Genomic DNA, 21,406 nt, shown 5'->3' with positions numbered 1-21,406 from the left:
GTTACCATGCTTTTTATGTAAGAGGTGTGTACCTAATGTGAAATACTAAATACATTATGAATTTCAGTAGTCTAGATTTACTTGTAAATATAGTGTACATTGCATTAACTAGATTTATTTAAGATATTTTGTTACTGAAATTCTTAATAATTTGGAAATTGACTAGTCTGTGTAAAAACCTGATAATTATGGTTATTATGTCTTATAAAAATTTATCATGCTTTATAGTGAATCTATTTTCTAATATTTTCGTTGAAAGTCTTATTTTCTTCATTCCTATTTTTTTTTTCTTTTTGGTAGTGGTAGAAGAATTATATTTTGCTCAGTGAACAATGACCCTGAGGTTTAATATAGCCTAATACCTATTTTGTAAATTAGGTTTTTATTAGTAACACACTTCTTCCTATTTCTCTCACCTGTTGTCTGTGGCTGCTATTGTGCTATAATGGCAGATAGAGCTGAAGAGTCATAACAGAGCTTGTATTTCCACCAAAGTCATAAAATATTTACTATTTAACCCTTCTTGGAAAAAGGTGGTTGACCTCTGGACTAGATGCATAAAGCAGAGGTTTCTTTTAAGTTGAAATTAAAATCTATTCTGTAATTTTGTTTTAAAAAGGAAACTTATTTTAAAAATTAATGAAATGGTATTTTTCATAAATAATTTTATCTAACCGAGAATACATTTCTAAATCAATCTTGTAAAACAGATAGGTGACATGTAAATTTCTGTTGCTCTCTTTTAAATAACCCATTTTGGTTCTGTTCTACAGGTTAGGCCTTCTGAAGCATTAATGAGTCATCATTGCCCATGTCCATGCATTAAAGAATTATGGATTCTTCTCATTCATCTTCTAGACCACAGAAGGAAATGGTCTCTTTCAGAAGTAAGTGGAAAAATGATGTTCAGTTATTTTTACTAACTTTCATACTGAATTTATTCAGAGTTTTTAGCTAAGAAAATCTTACTAAGTTCCTTCTTTATAGGAAGATAGAAACAATCACCAAACAGCGCATTGACTGAATACCAAAATATTACTTCATTTTTAACTCCAAATTAATAATAAAGAAAAATGTGGAGGGCTGGCTCAGCAGTAGAGCACTTACCTAGCATGTGCAAGGCCCTGGGTTCAATCCTCAGCACGACATAAAAATAAATAAATAAAGGTATTGTGTCTAACTACACCTAAAAAATAAATATTTTTAAAAAAAGAAAGAAAAATATGGAAATACAAAATTGGACTCTTAAAGTTCTATTTTTGTTATATCAGGAATATTTTATGTTAAATTATTTAATACCTTCTAGTAATCCAGAAAACATTTTAATCAGAAAATTTGTTATAACTGGAGGATATAGGGTGAAATATGACATAAATTTCTATCACTTGGTTTTATAGTATTTTATTTCAGGAAGAGATGTATTAAGGGGAAATAGGAAATTTTCTTTCATCTCATTTTGAGTCAGGTCTTCAGAGAAGGGCTTTATTTTACTTGAAGTATTATAGATTATTGGAAAAGAAAAAATATTTATAGGTAGAAGTGCACAAAACAATTCACTGTGAAATGACATTTAAAATGGATGATAGTATATGAAAAAGTACTTTTGATTTTTCATGAATTTTTGAGCTTCCCAATTTTATACAATTTGGTGTTGGTGCTGCTAATTTTAATAACAACTGTATTTTTGTAGATTGACAATTGCTATATTTAATTTTGAGTTATTTTAGCAGCAAATAAGTGTAAATATAATGTATTTCTGCTTTTTGGGGAGAGATTTTTCTTCCACTTTAGTTTGTCAGAGTAGATTTTTGCATTCTACAGTGAGATTTAAGTGTTACAGTCTCCACAACTTTTTGCTTTTGATTATTTGCCAGTTTTTGTTTGTTTGTTTTTGATTCCTTTGACATAGTTAACATTTTTTTCCTGTTTCTTACAATTTCTTTTACTTTGTTAAAAGAATTTTGTAATTTAGAGTTTTTCTTGTTTTATACAGTCTAGTCTTGAAATGGCAATCACATATAGCTAATGTGGGCATGTTTATCCTGTTGCCCAGAGTCTTTTTTTTTTACATTTTTAAGACAAAAGATATTTAATTTTAAACATTAAGTAGCAGAAATTGCATAATCACATGTATTGTGTAACAAATTATTTATATGCTCTTCATTTTATGTGGTAACTAGATTTATTTTTTTAAAAAAATGAAAGTCTGAGGTCATTTATTTTTAAGTACAACTAAAATAAGTTCTATGATTCACAGATTTTTAAAGGCTATTTTCTTTTCACACTCAAATTAGCAGTTTTCATTCCTGAGAATAAGATAGTTTGAACTTCTTGCTAAAAATAATCGAATCATGCTGGATATGATATAATGAACATTTTAAGTGTGTCAGTGAGCTAGTAGAAAGTAAGAAATACTGAGACCAAATACTAAATGTAGGTGGTAATTTAGGTAAGTTGAGTTGTGAAATTGCCTTATAACTTTAGAAACCATTGCTGAATTCCATTAACTTGAACTTTGGCTTTCATGCATTATAGTGAAAATAAGGAAATATCAGTCATGCACAAAAGAAATATTAGAAAGACAAATAAGCAACTGTTGGGATTGATGGATAGAAATAAATTGTTGGATTGAAATTTAGTGGTGTAAGTCGTGAGTTTTCTATAAAACTGTAATGTATTTAGTAATTCGTAAGTGTTTTAAAACAACTGCACATAAAACAATTTTTTTATTGATAAAAATATGAACACTGAGAATCAATGTATTTTTTATTTGGATTTCTCTCTTTAGGTAATTCACATATGAGTAGTTAATTTGGCAGTAGCTCTAGGAAACTGGTTAGGGGAATGGAGAACTGAGAAAAGAAGTAAAGGGCATCTCATAAAGAGTGTATTACCAAGCAAATCAGTATGAGAAAATAGAGCTTGACCTTTGTGGGGGAACTCTGAAAAGCCAAGGGGTGACACAGAGCTCAGAGCCATGCCATTTGAGAGGAGGGGAGGGATGTTCTGACAGTTGAGATGGGTAACATTAATTCCCAGAAAATGTCCTAAGGCAAGAAAAGCAGAGGCAGATAGTTTGAAGTTTAGGGGCTGATTGGTGCTAAAAAGGTCTGAGATGACATAAGTGGATCAATTAAATATGTCTACTTGTGTATGTGTGCACACTCATATATTTCTGATGTATATTAACTTACCAAGACATTTGAATGCAAGTTTTTATTTCTAAGATCATCAAGAGAATAGTAGACTATTTTACTTACAGGTTAGTAGTAGGAAAAATACTGAACCCAAGAGGAGATATTGTTAGGTACAATAGTATACAAATAGAAATACAAAATAAGATGCTAGATTTAAAACTAAATTTATTGGTCATTATGTTACCTGTAAATGGGCTACTAAAAGTTATATTTAAAAAAATGTATTGTTGGTACACTCTGTAAGCTATTTACAAAAGACATATTTAAAATACAAAATACATTAAGGTTGATGTTGATAGAAAAAAGATAAAAGCTGTGATGTATTAAACTAATATTAGAAAAAATTTAGGCTTTAGGACAAAAAAAGCACTAAGTTATTTCATATTCATAAAAGGCTTAATTTATCAGGAAGATAAAACAAATTTGAATTTTCTTGAGGCTGGTAACAGGGTATAAAAATAGAAATTGAACTTTAAGGAGATACTCATGATTAAAGTATTGAAGTATATTTCTAAATAATTCATAGTGAAAGAAGAGAAAATGGAAATTGTTAAATATTTTAAAGTAAATAATAACTTTCTAGCAGTTAAAGCTTTAGACTTTTAAAGGGAAATTCACATCTTTAGATGGAAATGTTCTTTAAAAAGCCTGAAAATTAGTGAACTAAGAATTCATCACAAGATGTTAGAAATAATTTCTTCATGACAAACCTAAAGAAATAAAAGGAAGGAAATAAAAATTAAGTTATGAAATCTATAACATCAAAGAGCATAATGCAGCCAAAAATTGGTTATTCAAAATGATAGTTAAAATTGTCAGTCTTTCCTGAGATGATTACATAGTCAATACTAAAAATAAAGAATATGACTTCAGATTCTGTAGATATTAGAAAGGAATTTTCAAGAGGTTTATGCCAAATAACCTGTTATTTAAATTTTACATGAAACACCCCCCATCCCCAACACTCCCCCTTTCTCCCCTTCCCCCCCCAAAAATAGGTGAAAAAATTAGTAAACTTCGCTAAGTGTTTGAGAACAGTAAATTGGATAAATGGTTTATTACATAGTTATACACTGGAATATTCCATTGAACTATGGCAATGCTTGACCTCAGAAACAGAATATTGAGCAAAAGAAGCAAATTACTGAAGAACAGAAACAAATCATTTACAAATGTAAGCATATATTTAAATCTCAAATAAAGCTAAACAGTATGTAATATAGGCTTTATGTACTTGTGTGGCAAATATTTATAAGCAAGGGGATGCTTATCAGAAAGTCAGGATGATACTGTTAGAAAAGATGATGTAACTGTAGGGACATGTAGAATCTTTCTAAAGTATTAGTTATGCTCTAATTCTTAACCAGAGTATTTTTAAAATTTATTCTTTAAGTTTTATGTATTTGTTTTGTATTCTCATTTGTGTATATACCTCACTATTAATATGGAGGAAAAACTCAGAGTCATAAGTGATTGAAATATTTTTCTAATTTAACTGAATCACCTTACCTCTATTTCTATAGTCATTTTGGAACTGGTTGAATAAATTACTTAAAACACTGTTTGAAAAATCACGTGACCTAAGAAAACCTTCTACGCCAATAATACAGTCCAGGGATCCATTAGGTTTTAGTTGGTGGATTATTGCTCACGTAGGATCGTTTTATCAGTTTGATCGCCATGGAGTCCCAGATGAAATGGTAAGATCTTTTATTAATTTATTTTTAACTTTTATACTGTCACTTAATATGTATTTTTTTTTAAGATGAAGAAAATAAGCAGAAACAACAAAAAGTGAACTCATTCTATGGTAATAAATTCTTTTTATCTATGCATAATATTTCTACAAACATGTTAAAAATTATAAGGTTTCTATTTTTTTTTTTTTTTTTTTTTGTTACCAGGGATTGAACCCAGGGGCGCTTAACCACTGAGCCACATCCCCAACCCTTTTAAAAAATATCTTATTTGGAGACAGGGACTCAGTTACTTAGGGCCTGGCTAAGTTTCTGAGCTTGGCTTTGAACTCACAGTCCTCCTGCCTCGGCCTCCTGAGCTACTGTGATTACAGATGTATTCCACAGCTCCTCACAAGGTTTATATTTTCATTGTTTGATTAAGGAAAAGCAATTTACAAAAGGCATGCTATCGAGTCCTGGCTCTCCTAAGTAATTGTGTGACTTTTGAATAAATTACGTAACCCTTTCTGTTCCTCTCTTCTCTCATCCGAAAATCATGAGTTTGAATTGTTCCAGAGGTTCTATCTAGTTCTAAAATCTGTAAGAATAGCAGAGGGAAAGTATGTGTCTCCAGAAACAAAACTACTTGTTTTGTGGATAATTTAATACAAGTATTTCTTCAGAATAGCTTTTTTTTTGGAGGGAGAGGATATTGAGGATTGAACCCAAGGTTGTTCTACATTCCCACCACCCCCTCTTTGTTTTTTTTTTTTTTTTTTTTTTTTTTTTTTTTTTAGAGAGAGAGAGAGAATCTTTTTTAATATTTATTTTTCAGTTTTTAGTGGACACAACATCTTTGTTTGTATGTGGTGCTGAGGATTGATCCCGGGCCGCATGCTTGCCAGGCTAGCGCGCTACCGCTTGAGCCACATCCCCAGCCCCCCCTCTTTGTTTTTTTAAAGAGTTCTCATTAAGTTGCCCAGACTGGCCTTGAACTGGTGATCATCCTGCCTTAGACTCTAAAGTAGCTGGGATTATAGTCATATACAAATATCCCCAGCTAGAAAAGGATTTCTTTAGAGATGCTTTTCCTAAAGATCTTTTAACCTGCTTAGTAACTATGAAGTTTGCTTTGGATAGGAAGAAAAAGATTTTAACTACTATATTATTTTCAAGTTGTGGTCTACTTACATTCTTTTGTAGTATTGCTTAAAAAGCTCTGTGACTTAAACCAGCTGATAGATGTATTTATTTGAAGCCCTATTTGTATATATTTTGTTTGCATTCAGAAATTACATACAGCCCATCAGTTCCATAAAATAAACATCTAGAATCTTAAAGCCAGTGTGTTTTTTAAATTGTTCTTTTTTGTAGGAATGATCCACAAACGTGGCTAGTTGTTAAACCTACCTGAGAATTTTTTTTTAATTGTGTAACTTTATTTATTTTTTAAAGGAATATTGATACATTTTTTTTTGAGAGAGAGAGAGAGAGAGAATTTTTTAATATTTGTTTTGTAGTTATTGGCGGACACAACATCTTTGTTTGTATGTGGTGCTGAGAATCGAACCCGGGCCGCACACATACCAGGCGAGCATGCTACTGCTTGAGCCACATCCCCAGCCCCCTACCTGTGAATTTTTAAGATTTCAGACTTCTAGGTCTATTCTGGAGATCCTAATTCAGTAATCCGGTTTGAAATTTTAGAATCTTTATTTTTAAAAAAGTTGTTTGATTTTCATCCTCCTTGAGATACGAGAACCATGGCTTTGAATGTTTTTATGAAATGTATTCCTTGATGGCAATAACAGATTCTTTAGACACTCAATCGTAAGATATAACATTATCATTTATCTTGCTTTCCAACTCATTCTTCCAAGTACATATTCCTCATTTTAATCAGTGTATATAAATATGGTAATTAGCTAAGCACTTCTGAGTTCCTGTTGCTTGCTACCGTAATAATAGGTGCAAAACATGAAACAGATTATGATATCTCCTTGCTTTAAAAAACATTGCTTTTAGTTTATTAATGCTTGCAGTAATACTTACTAGAATCAGTGGTATATTTCAAGAGTGGTTGATATTGATCCCCCAGATACTCCCAATGTGGTAGATAATCTAGCCACGTGAATATATATGTCATAACTATTAGTATTGTAATGTTGAATTTCAGTGGTATAATCACTATACAGTTTCAGTATTGAAACCACTCTTCCATTTTATACAAAGAATTTTGGAGGAGATTTTGCTTCTGTTTGCACTGAATTATGTTAGTAAATTGTGTTTAAAAATAGCTCAACTTGTATCTTTTAGTATTTGTCAACAGTTCCTATGTAGTTTTCTTTTGCCAAGACACTTAACGTTTTTAAAAAAATCTTAATTCTTTAAGTTATGTGGAATGTTTTAAAAGGAAAGAGCCAGATTTGTAACAAGAACATTTCATATGATACATGTAGTAAGGATAAGTAATGCATATTTGTAGATGCTTGTGTAAAATAAACCTTTTATTATATGAGTTATCAGAGTTCAAGATATTTCTGAATTTCTTAAAGGCTTTTAAAGAAAAACTCAAGCCTTTTGTTAGTAACAGTTTTCATTTGGTACAAAATGCATGTTACATTTATAACATTTAATATCTCACAGTGACTATTCAATTTTTAACATCAGTGAAGTGTGGTTTACCCATTTTACAGGTAAAGAAACTGAATTACACAGTGATTAATTATCACACTGTTTTATCACTTAGGAGAACTCTAATATTAAGTTTATCTAAGGATTGCCTCTTTAATAAATAGGTCTTTGGAAGGATAGTCTTTTTTTATAGTTTTCCACCAACATTCCTAGTTTATTCCTGGTATCCCCTCATCCTATCTGATTAATTTTTACTTTTATTTTCAAAGATGTCTCTAGTTGGTGAATCAGATAACTCCTCATCTGAACAAAAAGGCATATTGGTTTAGTCTTTAACAGGGAATTATATAGAATGTTAATTTGGGTCTGAAATATATTTGGATCATAATTTTGAAAATTACCTAAATTACTTTTTCTCTTTATGATGTGTTAGCATAGCCAACTATACTAGAGAAAAGGGTTGTGCAGTAGCATGCTTAATTCAACTTAAAAATAATCTGATGTGGGAGAGGATATGAATAATAGTCATGTGTTCTTCACCAGAGAAATACCTCTAGTCTTCTGACAGCATGGGGATATTTCATTTTTAAAAATGTGAACTGATTTGCCCTTAAGATTAATGCAAAATCTTTACATCTAAAATAGGTTTCAGATGTGTTTAATTATTTTTTATTTTAAAAGTTTCTGTAGTTTGGCATTTTGCTATATGTAGATTTAAATCACAGAATTAGCCAATTTCTTATCATAAGCCTATAAGAAAAATTTGGTATCTCACTTTGCATATTAGAAGCTTTAGATTTTCAAACATTCTGTTTAATGCTTTTCCTCTCAATCTAGATGAAAATGTGTTATCCTCTCACAATCCCTGTCATCTATTTTAAAACCAAATACAGTTAAAGAGGAAAATTACTTTTTGGTATTGCAGGGGTCAGTTTTAACAGTGCTTTGCCTGCCAAGAACATAGGGCAATCAGTCAGGCTAGCTGATGCTCGTATTTGAAACATCTGAAATGGCAACCAGATAAAAGGTGTAAAATGTAACCTTAAACTGAGAGTTGTACCCAGAATTCCAGTGTGCTGGAAGTGGAGATTGAGGGAATCAATTTTATATTCCTGGTGGGTTACTACCTATACTAAAACTTAAACGGGTATCTTAGCTTTAATGGTGGGGTAAGAAATAGCAAACACAGCTCCAAATTATCTCTTACCTGAATTAACTTGATTTTTAGAAATAAGGCTATAGTGGTGTAACTTAGTATGTAGAAAAAAACACTATAGCAGCCCAATTTAAATATTTTTGTGAAAGAAAAATCTGTGTCTCTTTGGTATATGTTCTCTTACATTTGATTTAGGAATGATATATTTGCCAATTCTTTCTTTTTAGTCAATTTTTGTTTAGATCGTAGCCACAGTGTTGATCCATATTTTTGAAATTCCCTGGGTAAGAATTATACTACTTCTGTATAATTCTTGTGATTCAAATGGCTTGATAGGACAGAACAATTGAAATTTTGCTCATTAACACTAATTGTGAAACTTCAATTATATCAACCCTGTCATGTTCCTGCTTACTTATCCTTAGTAATAACATGATATAAAAATGAATTGCTGAATTCTGAGGAAAGCCTTGCTAGGAAAACAATCATTTACTTATGCATGGTGTAACAGGGAATATTGGAATCAGATCAACTTAGATTTGAATTAAGAGCACAGTTTAACACAGTATATATATACATATACATGTATTGATACAACAAAATGGTCTCCTTTTTGAGAGAGTTTTATGGCCAACTAGCAGGTTTCAGTTCTCAGTCTGTAAGACTGTCCTCCTTTCTGATATCAGTTGCAAGCCTGGGGGTTTCCCAAACTATGCTCAGTTTTGATAATTTGCTAGGACTAACAGAAATCACTGAAAACTATTAAAATCATGGTTATTGTTTTTTACAGAGAAGGAATTTATATTCAAATCAGCTAAAGAAGAAGCATATAGGACAGTCCAGGCAGAGTACAAAATGTGGAGCTTCTTTTGTCCTCTCCCTATGGAGTCGGGACACATTAATCTCCTGGCATCAGTATATTGAAAGTACATAGGGAATGCCCATAGTGTCCAGGTTAGCTGACCCAGAGCCCCAAGAGAAGTCACATGTTGGTCTTTTGGGCATAGTAGACTATCCAATATGACTATGGCCTAATCAAGATGCTCCTAACAGGTTTAACATTCCAAGGGCTCAGAGAGTATCTTCCAGAGGCCAGATCTTCTCTTTGTAAAGGGCCAAAATTCTTTACTCCACATTCCTTCCTGGTAAATACTTTTTTTTGTGTTCACCTTACTTACATGAATGTATTTCAAAAAAGTCAGTAATTTTTTTGCTGAAAATAACTCATTATATTAGTAGTTGCTGGATAACAGAAATGTGGCAGCTTAAAGCAACAATCATTATCTACACTTAGTTTTTTTTTAATATAACTTTATTTTATTTATTTGTATGTGGTTCTGGGGATCAAACCCAGGGCCTTGCACATGCGAGGCAAGCACTCTACCGCTGAGCCATAACCCCAGCCCCAACACTTAGTTTTTGAGAGGCATTTAGGAGCAGCTTAGCTGAGTGATTCTGCCTAAGGATCTTTGAGGTTAATAGTTAACCTTTAAGCCATGGACTTCAGTCTCTGAAGATAACTGGGACTAGAAGATCCACTTCTAATCTCATGTTTTGGCAGTAAGCTTCAGTTACTCACCATGAGGGGTCTCTTCATGGATGCTCATAGTATGGCCTTTCCCAGATCTAACTAGTCAATAAGAAAGTGTAGTTAAGGTAGAAACTTTATTGTCCTATAACCTTATCTTGGAATTGACTGTCACTTATATTGGTATTGGTAGTCTATTGGTGACAGAACAACCTGGTATGGTGTGAGGGGGAATTGACTTACTGTCGCCTATATTGGTATTAGTATTCTACTGGTGACAGAACAACCTGGTATGGTGTGAGGGGGAATTTCATAAAGCATGAATATCAGGAGGCAGCAGTCATTGAGGACCATTTTAGAGTCTGGCTACTATAGTAACTTTGCACTTTTATTAAATAAATATTTATTTAGTGATTTTCACATTTTATATGAATATTGTTAAGTTATTTAAAATCATAAATATTGCACATGTCTTATTTGTCATTTGAGTTTACCCCATACTCAAATGGTAGAGTAGGATGAGAGTCTGCCTTTAATCTTTAAGGCCTCTGGCCTTGCAGAAGAAGTCTTAAATAATTTCATCCTTTTTCTTTTTTTTTTTTTTCACTGTAATAATCTGGTATTTCCAAGGTGCTTTCTTTGCTTCTGGTTTTAACTGATGGCTACATATCTAAACCTCTAAGAATTCAGTGTCCCGAGAAAATGTCTCCCAGGCTTTCCTATTGGAAAAGCAGAATTGTTTTCAGTTTCAGAAAGTCCCTTTTCGGTTTTTTTCCTTATTGTGGAGAGTATTCCACATAATTGAAGTTGCTTTATTTAATCATTGGCTAAATGAGGGTAGTACTGTGTACGATTTTCTTTGTAATATTTTTTTGTTATTTTGTTTAATAAGACAGACTGTCTCAGAGCCATTAAGAATAAAATTAAGGAAAAAAATCTCTTGTGAATAGTTGGAGAATATGAATGAATACTTAGCATAAAAACTTGGAAAAAATATGTAAAGAGTTTTTTCTGTTAGAGTATATCTGACAGCAGATTAAATATTTGTTAATATAATACTGTAGAAGCACGACTTTTAATGAAACAGCTCCCAATAAGGTTTATGTTAGATTAGAATAGTTGGAGATTTTTTTTCTTCCGAATCTTTCAAATCTTTGCCAAAATAATGTTAGATGTTCAAGAAATTGCAATGATTTATAATGGTAGAGAAAATGTATTTTATACTTAATATACCATAATATTAAATATATGCATAGTCAAGAGCAATATTTTGATGCAGCATTATTTTCTTCCTTTCTAGAGACAAATGGAATCAAATTGGAAATTTGTGGAAGAACTGCTCAAACAGTCCTTGAGTATTCAGGTATGTAATTAAAATGAGACAATTTGTAGACTTTGATCAATTTTTATAAGTTCTATTTATAAAAATCAAGCAAACAGTTAAAATTATTTCAATAATAATTTAGTTAGGGTTGTGGCTCAGTGATACAGTGCTTGCCTAGCATGTGTGAAGCACGGGTTCGATTCTCACCACCACATATAAAAAAATAAAATAAAGGTCCATTGACAACTAAACAAAATAATAATAATTTAGTTATTAAAAGTGTGAGATAAAATCATTCTGTGCAGTCCATCTCACAGTAGTTCCTTTTAGTGACTGTCCTTTAAAGATTTTTATTTTCAACACTGAAGTTGTCAGTTAAAGGACAAAGATAATTATCCTAGTTGGTGACTTTGACAAAATGTATTCAAAATAAGTGTTAGATGCTTCAGAACTATAAGCCATTCCTTGACTGTGTGATATCAAACTAGAAGACACGATGAAGGAGATAGTTAGTGGCATTGGAAATTCAGCTATATCCTCATCACAGCAGGAAGGTGACTTGCCTTGCTGAGCAATTTGTCTTACAGGCCTGAATCATATTCTAACTGATAAGGTCCTAGTTTCTGAGCACTCATTTCATACCTTATCATTCTTCTTTCTGCAGAGCTGTTAATGTAGTGCTTCATGGCCCAGAGGTCAGACTTGACCTCCTTTTAAAATAGTTTTAAATTTGCTATCACATCTTTAAACATGTTTTATTGTAGCTCTTTAAAGTTTTATAATATAAGTTGTCACTTATGTAAGAGTTTATGGAAAATTATAGTAAAGATTTTAAATTTGGGAAATAAATTAATTTTTTATTTATGAAGATTGTTTAAAACTTGAAGAGGAATGAAGAAGAAATATTTTAATATAATACTGCTTTATATTGTTCTGTATATTTACAATAGACATTTTTGAAAATCATTTTAACTACTTGAAATATTTTTTATCTATTAGCTATTAACTTTTTAAGGTGAAACATAGATACTTTTAGTTTAGATATGCATATTATTTTATTGTGAGCTAAGAATTTTAACTTAGAGTGCCAAAAACTTTGCCATAAGTAAGTTGTATCAGAAATGGTAGAACCATTATCCTTAGACTCTTTCTCTTAATTTTTACAGTGATAAAAGTTTTGGCTTAGTTATACTTCCTTTTTAAAAAAAAGAAAATTCCTATTTCAATTTAATTTGGCTTTTTCTTTACTTTTTGAAAACAATGTTTTAGCAACTCAAAAAGTTTTTTATGTATTTTTTATTTCAGAAATATAATCACTAAAGTGGGACTGTGAAATAATAGCTTTATAGTAATCATTGTCATTTGCATTGGTTAATTATTCAGTCTTTATGCCTTGACATAGCTTAGTTAAAGCCAAGTAAAAAGAATTTCAGTGAAGTCTGGATAGTGTTATCTTTCTGTTACTATATCTGAGCCAGTAACTAGAAGCTTAATTTTTATATTAAGTTATTAACTACTTGTATCCTTTAAATTTCCTTCACCTGGACCTCTGTTACCATCATATTTAATAATTTATATACTTCATTTCAACTGTGACAGTGTATGATTTTATGGTTTTGTTCAGCCAGGTTTTAAGTTACACAATATTTCTTAGGAGGCTATAAAAGTTTATATGTACGAATCAACAAAGAAACCCATACTGATCCTGCACAATAGGAAACAGAATTTGTCATCATCTCTGTTCTATAGAAAAGTTTGCTTTTTGTCTAAGATGTTGAAAGCCCTCTGTAAACATTTTTAGTTTCTTGAAAATTAATATTTTTTTCCCTTTGGATTTTGACTCCCTATAATTTTGATTTTGATTTTATTTTTCTGGTGCTAGAGAAAAATGTGCTTTGCACATGCTAACTAGTCATGTGTTCTTCCACTGAACTGTGTCCTAATTTTGATTTTAAATAAAAGAAACTCATATTTGCTTAGAATAAGACTCCTTAAGTATAATGTGACACTCACAGTAGGATAAAACTTATTCTGACACTGAATAATGTTCTTTTACAATTTAGTGAATATTTTAATCATGGCAATTGAAACTGTTTTGAAGATAAATATGTAATTCTTGAAAGAAGGTTAGGTGACCAACCATCCCACTTTGCGTTGGCCTGGGATTTCAGTGCAAAATTCAACAAAGCTCTTAGTAAACCAGGATAAGTTAGTCAGTCACCCTAGATGTAGGGGTACTACCACTAATCCAGGAATCTTTATAAATTTAAGTCTTGCATAAAATCAAAGTGATACCTTTCCTGTGACAGAAGGAGTCATTATAATATTTGGAAAGAAGTGGTCCTCTGGTTCAGTCTAGTATTCCTTCAATGTTGTTGTGTCTTGATTGCATCCAATTATATTCTATAAGTAGTATAGGACTACTTACTGGAGTTCTTGAAACCAATTTTGTGGTTGCAGTAGGTAGTCAAAAAGAATAAATAATATGTTGGGAATAGAGCTATCAGTTTGATTGTATCTGTTTTATCCCCATTCGGGTAAATTAAAGTCTGATAATACTCATGTACTTTGACACGATTTCCAACAGTGAAAAAAGTCCATTTGCTATGGGATGATAGGTTTGTTTAAAAAATATATACCTTCCAAATACACAACAATATTCTAGTAAAATTGATGAACATTCCTGTAGTTTTAATTAAGCAAATAATGTTTCAGATCTTTTTTTCTAGCAAAAAAGGATCTTCCTGAAGCAGACATTGAGCTTTAGATTAGTATAAAGCATATATTATTTAATTTTACTTAATTGACAATTACTTACCAATTAGTATACATTCTTTAACTTAATGCTTAGAACAATCTTGAGTAGTGATAGTATTGTTTCCATTTTACACCCTAAGACTCTGAAGTCCGAAGGGGTTGAACAGCTTTCCAGGTTCACCCAGCTATCTAGGAAGTATTGGGATTAGGATTCAAATCTTCATATGCTTACTCCATTGTGAAAACTCAAAGCAATGAACTTGCAGGAATCTAATAAAACTCTTTTCTTCATTACTTCTAATTTAACATTTCTTTGATGTTTTGTGTTTCTTAAGTATATTGTGACATCATAGTAGGATAAAACTTATTCTGACACTGAATAATGTTCTTTTACAATTTAGTGAGTATTTTAATCCTGGCAATTGAAACTGTTTTGAAGATAAATATGTAATTCTTGAAAGACGGTCAGGTGACCAACCATACCACTTTGCATTGGCCTGGGATTTCAGTGCCAAATTCAACAAAGCTCTTAGTAAACCAGGATAAGTCAGTCAGTCACCCTAGATGTAGGGCTACATGTATATATACAATTAGTAATGTATTTTGGTTTCTATATCTGTTTTGGTCATATTTATGCAAAGCATCTATTTTCCATGATTATATTGTTGTTTCGTTCTCTGATAAGTATATGATGGGAAAATAAAAGAAAAGAAGCAATTAGTATACTCAAGTGTTTTCAGATATTACTTCCAACCATATGTTAGCTTTATTATAATTTTTTAAATAAATTCGAGCTAGCGTATCTGCTATTTCTCCTACTCCTACTCCTGAGTACTGTGTATTCTTGATTTACCTATGTGAATTTGAAGAGGGACAATTCCTTTGTTTAATTTAATTTTAATGCTTTAATTTCTAAAGCATATACATACTTTTTTAAATGGAATTTTTCAAATTAGAGAAAATAGTTGAAAACAGGAATGGTTGACTATATAGAATGTGAAACTGTAAAACATATAACGTGCTATCTGTAATTGACTGTAGGCTAACAAAGCACATATTTTCTAAGTCACACTCAACTAATTGATTACCTATCCAACCACAGCTGTGGAGAATGGTACTTTTAAACCATTTCTTTTCATTTACATCTGCAGGCACTAGGAAGAAAAGGAGGAAAAATTCATTTCTTTTCCTTTATAAGTAAGAAAATAAATAAAATTGATCTCTTGGTATGCCATTTTTAATTTCTTCTTGATTGCATATAGTACAAAGAACATGGGCTCTGGACTCAAAAAGACCTTGTTTCCAATTTTGATCTTGAAATTAAGAAAAATCTTGATCAAATTTGGTATTGACTAAATATTTGTTTCTTTTTCTTCTGTTTTTGGCATAGAATGAATGTTTTGTCTAACAAAGACTTTAGGGACATAAATCCTAGATCCTAACCAAGTGAGTTTGAGTAAGCTATTTATAAATTGTGAATCCCAGCTTTTTTTTCCCCTTTTGTAAAATGAAGATATTAAAACTGCTGGTATGAAATGTACTTGAACCAACACATGTAAAACATGTCTTACGATGCCGGATACATAGATATCGTTCACTTTTGCTTTTCCCAAACTTCTTTTTATTGTTTCAGTATGTCTTTGTGGATTTTACATGGTAAAACAAGTTTCAGATGCCAACTAAAACCCTTCAAAATGAACTTTGATAACCTACTTTTTTATCTTGCAGACATAATAAAATTAGTATGCTTTTTATTCAGCTCAATAGTATAAATAGAAACCAATATGATCCTAGATCTAGGTTTATGTTTTCACAATAAAATCAGAGAATGTTAATAAGGGAAAAAATTTTGTCTTTTTTGGTTAAATGAGTTTGTTAGAGAATCCAAATGCTTTCTATAAACCATACAGCTGATTGGTGAATAAAAGCACCAGACGTGAGTCTCAGTTTTGTTTATAAATATTTATGGAGGCTCTTTGGTAAACCAAGCAAGGTACTAGACCCTGGGGACATTATCATTAGCTGCAGCTAGCTCAGCTTGGTGGCAGATAAACATTAAATCTAACAAGTGTTATGATATAAGTATGCAAGAAAGGTCACTGCCTAGTGGAGGATTAGGAACTTTCCTAGAAGTTTTGAAGTTTAAGGTATCTTAAAGGGTGAATAATTAAGAGTGAAGGCCTTATCTAAAGAATCTCCTCAGTGTTGTCTTTTCCCTTCGTTTGTGACTCATTCATTGAAACATTTAGTACCAAGCTCACCACTTTCTTCTATACCCATCTACTATTTTGTTAGTAACCCTAACATTATTGTATATAATCTGCCTACCCTCTCAGTGTCCTAATGTCCTTACTCCTAACAGTTTCTTCTACTTACCTTACTTAGCTCCTTCCATGCTCATGCCCTATAGTTTTTCATTTCTGTTCTATCCCATCATCATCAACATTTTCATTTTTCTGTCCTCTTCTAGGTCCTGACTTTTCTCCTTAAACAATATAGATTACACAAGGCTTTATTTTTTTTAATTGATTTAAAAAATTTTTTTTAGTTGTTTATAGATCTTTATTTTATTTATTTATATGTGATGCTGAGAATCGAATCCAGTGCCTCACACATGTCAGGCAAGTGTTCTGCTGCTAAGGCCCAGCCCCATCCCACAACCCATTTTTTAGTCACTCCATTTTAAACATGTTTAATTAGTTAAGTCTGACTTGTTTTAAACTTGGAAAAGCTTATTCTTCCTCTTCCCTTACCTTCCCCACCCCTACCCATAGCTGAATATTGCTGGAGAAAATAAAATAATCATTCTTACTGACTTGTCTGACTTTAAATTCATCATTATAAATCTTAAGTGGCAGTCAATATTAGAATGTTTGCTTTTTTGCTCTCCATAATGATTTGTTGCAGAATTTCTTTTTAACACACAATTCAGCACAGGCTCTGGCCCAGTGCATGTAGTTGAATATCATGCCTGCTAAATCACTGAAAGAATAGAAACCAGTCTGATCAGAACTTCTCTTTTTTCCTTCAAATCTCCTAAAATGTTTGCTTTGTACTTAACCTGTCATACTACTTTTCTTTTATATTGAAAATGTAACTGGTTCTATCAAGAACTAATTTCTTTCCCTTTGCTGTGGCTCTTGGTTTTCTCTCCTGTTCAGGGACTTTATCTCTAAATATTTTTACTTCCTCAACTCCTGTTATCTCCTTAGCCATCCAAAGTTGAGCTTGTCTTTACCATACCCAATTAACTCATCATAGCCATGAATAATTTTTAAAAATTGTTCCAAGGGTTCTTATTTCTTTTCATTTTTTAACTTCTCAGCAGCATTCAACCCTGTTCACCACTGTTCTTTTGAAATATTTCTCTTGACTTCCAGAATATCTGATTGTATTCCTGTTTTTATTGTCCACTTGTTTTTGCATATAGAATTTTCTACATTTGCTCGGTATCTAAATGTTAGAATATCAAAGGGTTCTCTGTTCTGGATTCTTTTCTTATTTCTCATCTCTGTTCTTTCCTTAAGTCACTGTATCTAACCTCTTAACTCTAAAAATTATTAATATGATCTTAACACCCAGATTTATGTCAACAACTCTGACTTTCTCCCTGAGCTCTACATCAGTATGTCGTTTAATATGTCCTAAAATGCCCTGTGATTCTCCCCATGTTCACCTCCCCTAGACTTTGTCATTTTAGGAAACAGTACCATTAACCCATTGTCTTATGCCAAAACTTAGAAGTTTTTCCTAATTAATATCTTTCCTTCATATGACCAGGCCCTCTGAATTTATATACATCTTAATTCTTGGATCCTTTTTGCCACTTCTTTTTGATATGGATTTCTTATCCATTCTTTGGGTTTCTAACAAGATGCATTTATGAAACACCTATATATTAAGTAATTGAACCAAAAGTCAAAAGGAGTAGTGTAATTTCCACTATTCAAATATGTTAATGATCTCTAAATTGTTTCAGGAATGTACCTTATGTTAATTTAGGCATTCTTGTCTGAAGATGAGAATGGCTATGAGTTGGTGATATATATTCATATTCTTTTTAGCTACAGGTTATTCAACACACTATTCGGTGATAATGTTCATGTTTCCAGAGCCCATTTACTCCTTCCTAACTTCAGTTTGTTTTTTAGGATGGTATACTAGAAGAACAATTACGAATGTATCTTCAATGTTGTTTGACACTTTGTGATTTCTGGGAACCAAACATTTCTATTGTCACCATTCTATGGGAATATTATAGTAAGAACCTGGTGAGTTACTAGAATATGGGATTTACTCCAGGAATTTGAAGAGTCGGTATGTCATATTTAAGGGAATTTTTTTTTTTTTTGAGAACCAGGGATTGATCTCAGGAGCACTCGACCACTGAGCCACATCTCTTACCCTGTTTTGTATTTTATTAGAGACAGGGTCTCACTTTGTTGCTTAGTGCCTCACTAAATTGCTGAGGCTGGCTTTGAACTCGAGATCCTCCTGCCTCCGCCTCCTGAGCCGCTGGGATTACAGGCATGCGCCACCATGCCTGGCCTTGAGAGGATTTTTATGCTTTCATTATGAGCAGCTATCAGTTTTTCTTGAAAAGTTAATTTTTGTTTAAAAGTAGATTGGAATAGTTCAAGAGTAGTTTTAACTTTCAAAAAACTTGTTTATAAAGAATTGGCATGTACACAACAGCATCTGGTGTCTCTTTCCTCTTGAGACTGTGTATAAACAAAGTGGCTAAAATTAAAACAAAGATTTTTTTCTAATGCTCGTTTTTAAATATTTTCTGATAATAACGATTGCTTGTGATACATTGAATAAATACTGCTATCTTGAATAAGATACCACTTTAGCACCTAAGTAGTTTATAAGTTAATGGGCAGGTACACACATATTTTGGGGAAAATGTTAAAATGCCAAAGAATACCAGATTTCAAAAGGTCATAAAATTTTAAGTTCACTGTAGGGATAAGTAGAATTTTCCAACTACAGAAGAAAACAATCATACAGGCTGAAGGAACAACATGGATAAATGTATGAAGATATGGAAGAATAAGGTCTATTCCTATCATTTTTATAGTTCTGAAAAATAGGCCTGGAATGACAGTGGAGAGAGATTATAGATAAGAAGAATAAAGATGGTAGTTTTGGGAGACTGGTAGACTATGAAGGATTGTAGATAATTTACAGTTGAGTTCTAGTTTATTCAGAAGACATTGGAAAGCAAGGATGTGACATATTAGGTTATGTATTTGAGAAAGTTTTTGTAAACAAATTGGGTACACATGAGTTAGTCCATTGTATTTATATGAGATAATACTGTGGCTTATGAGAATCTTTATATGAGAATTAAAATAAGGGCAATTTTAAAAGGAGAGGATGAGTTTGGAATATAAAAATTTAAAGAGTAATTTTAAAGATTCCATTACCTGTGTTGAAAAAAGAAGAGATTTGGGATATTGGGGTTTTGTATAAATAGTGAACTTCTCTATTAAGATAGAAAATGATAATGGAAAAATTACCAATAAATGACAGGTTTGGGTTTTATATATAATGGAGCTTATTAAAAGTGAAAAATACCTTTCTTTAAAGAATAATATTAGGCTAGTTGGAGAAAAGACCAAGGCAGAGATGTATAGAGTCTGGAGTACTTTGTGACACAAGAGAGTATAGAAAGTATCAAAATTAAGTTAGAGTCATGTCAAAAGGACATAGGAATTGATTTGAAGAAGCTCCCATTGATCAAAGAATGAAAATTCAAGCTTAAGAAAAAATAATGACTACAATGGACTAAAACATCAAATATGTTTTAAGTTTTCAAGTTCATAATACTTTTAAAATTATTCTGGAAGGTATAGAGTACCTCATTTTGAAAACTATAAATAAAGGAAAATAAATACTATATTTTGGCCAAATCAAATTTTGGATCAGCTAATTTAGAATAAATGGTAGGATTATAAAGTCACTATTTTATATGTCTAGTGAAATATGCATATAGACAGTAAACTTTAGTGGCTGCTAAAAATGTTAAAGGCAGGGATCACTAAAATAAGTAGATTAGGCTGACATCCTCATCAGTCTTAACATTACAGAAAGTCAGAATGTGTGTGTCTCTTTAGTAAACATAATAGGAAGCACTTGGTACTACCAATGAAAGAACCTTGCCAAAAAAATTGCCAAAACCTTGCCAAAAAAATATTTAATGTGAATGATTTAGCTTCTAGATAGCTACACTGTTTTATAGAAAACATATAAATATAAAAAAAATATGTTAAGTGATAAGAGGCGGATGCAAATAGTTAAATCCAGAACATTGGAAATTCTGTCCAACAATTTTCCTGATGTAAAAAATGAATGGTACAACAAGAACATTGGGGAATTTCTGCAGTAAAAGAGTGTTAAGGATTATACCTTATTAGATCTTATTTGTATTCTAATTTGGACAAACCAACTGTTAAAAACACATTTTGTGGATAAGCCAAAATTTGAATATCCTTGATTTTCTATGGTTTTATGGAATTTTTTGGAAGGGAGGTGGTATATGATAATGGTATTGTAATAGAAATATAGTTTTGTGCTTAAGATAATTTAAACTTTTAGTGAGCTAATTGGAATTTGTAGTTTCCCATTTAATGTACTAAGAAATTAATACTTATTATCTGTCTTATTTTACTTTTAGAATAGTTCCTTCAGTATTTCTTGGCTTCCTTTGAAAGGCCTTGTTAATAACAAGTCACCTTTGTCTATGCTTGAAATGGTGAAGACTTGCTGTTGTGATAAACAAGATCCTGACCTATATAAATCCAGCAGTAGTTATACAATTTTTCTTTGCATTTTGGCAAAAGTTGTTAAGAGAGCAATGAAGAACAATGGCCCTCATCCTTGGAAACAAGTCAAAGGAAGGTGAGTGCAGTATCTTTCTTTGTCAGGAATGTTCATTGATATCTTTGGAGAAGTGTTTACAATTTGTATTTTTTAAAGTAAATTGTGATTAGAGTCCTTTTTCACATTTAAAATGTGAAACTTAACATAAGACAACAAAATGTGGAACACTTTGATTTTGTCAGTTGTAATACTGAGGAACAAACTTAAAATCCATAACTTGAAAAGGGTTTCAATTTCTTTTTT

The 21,406-nt window shown here is 31.6% G+C and overlaps 1 protein-coding gene across 6 annotated transcripts in view; it reads left to right on the top strand.

Moving 5' to 3' along the window:
- Mms22l (MMS22 like, DNA repair protein) overlaps window positions 1-21,406 on the top strand; it is a 113,080-nt gene that overhangs the window by 18,157 nt on the left and 73,517 nt on the right. For 5 of the 6 annotated variants that reach the window (XM_048811747.1, XM_015499477.2, XM_015499486.2 and 2 more), the window contains exons 9-13: window positions 774-887; window positions 4,721-4,897; window positions 11,495-11,557; window positions 18,427-18,546; window positions 20,958-21,181. In XM_048811747.1, coding sequence (XP_048667704.1) covers window positions 774-887; window positions 4,721-4,897; window positions 11,495-11,557; window positions 18,427-18,546; window positions 20,958-21,181 — 698 coding nt within the window. The remainder of the gene's footprint in view (window positions 1-773; window positions 888-4,720; window positions 4,898-11,494; window positions 11,558-18,426; window positions 18,547-20,957; window positions 21,182-21,406) is intronic. The other variant, XM_048811826.1, reaches the window with a different exon arrangement.

This window comes from Marmota marmota, unplaced genomic scaffold (genome assembly GCF_001458135.2).
Source record: "Marmota marmota marmota unplaced genomic scaffold, marMar, whole genome shotgun sequence".
NCBI classification, from domain to species: Eukaryota; Metazoa; Chordata; class Mammalia; order Rodentia; family Sciuridae; genus Marmota; species Marmota marmota.
Note: the sequence above shows the minus strand (reverse complement) of the source record. Positions and strands in the feature narration are given on the sequence as shown.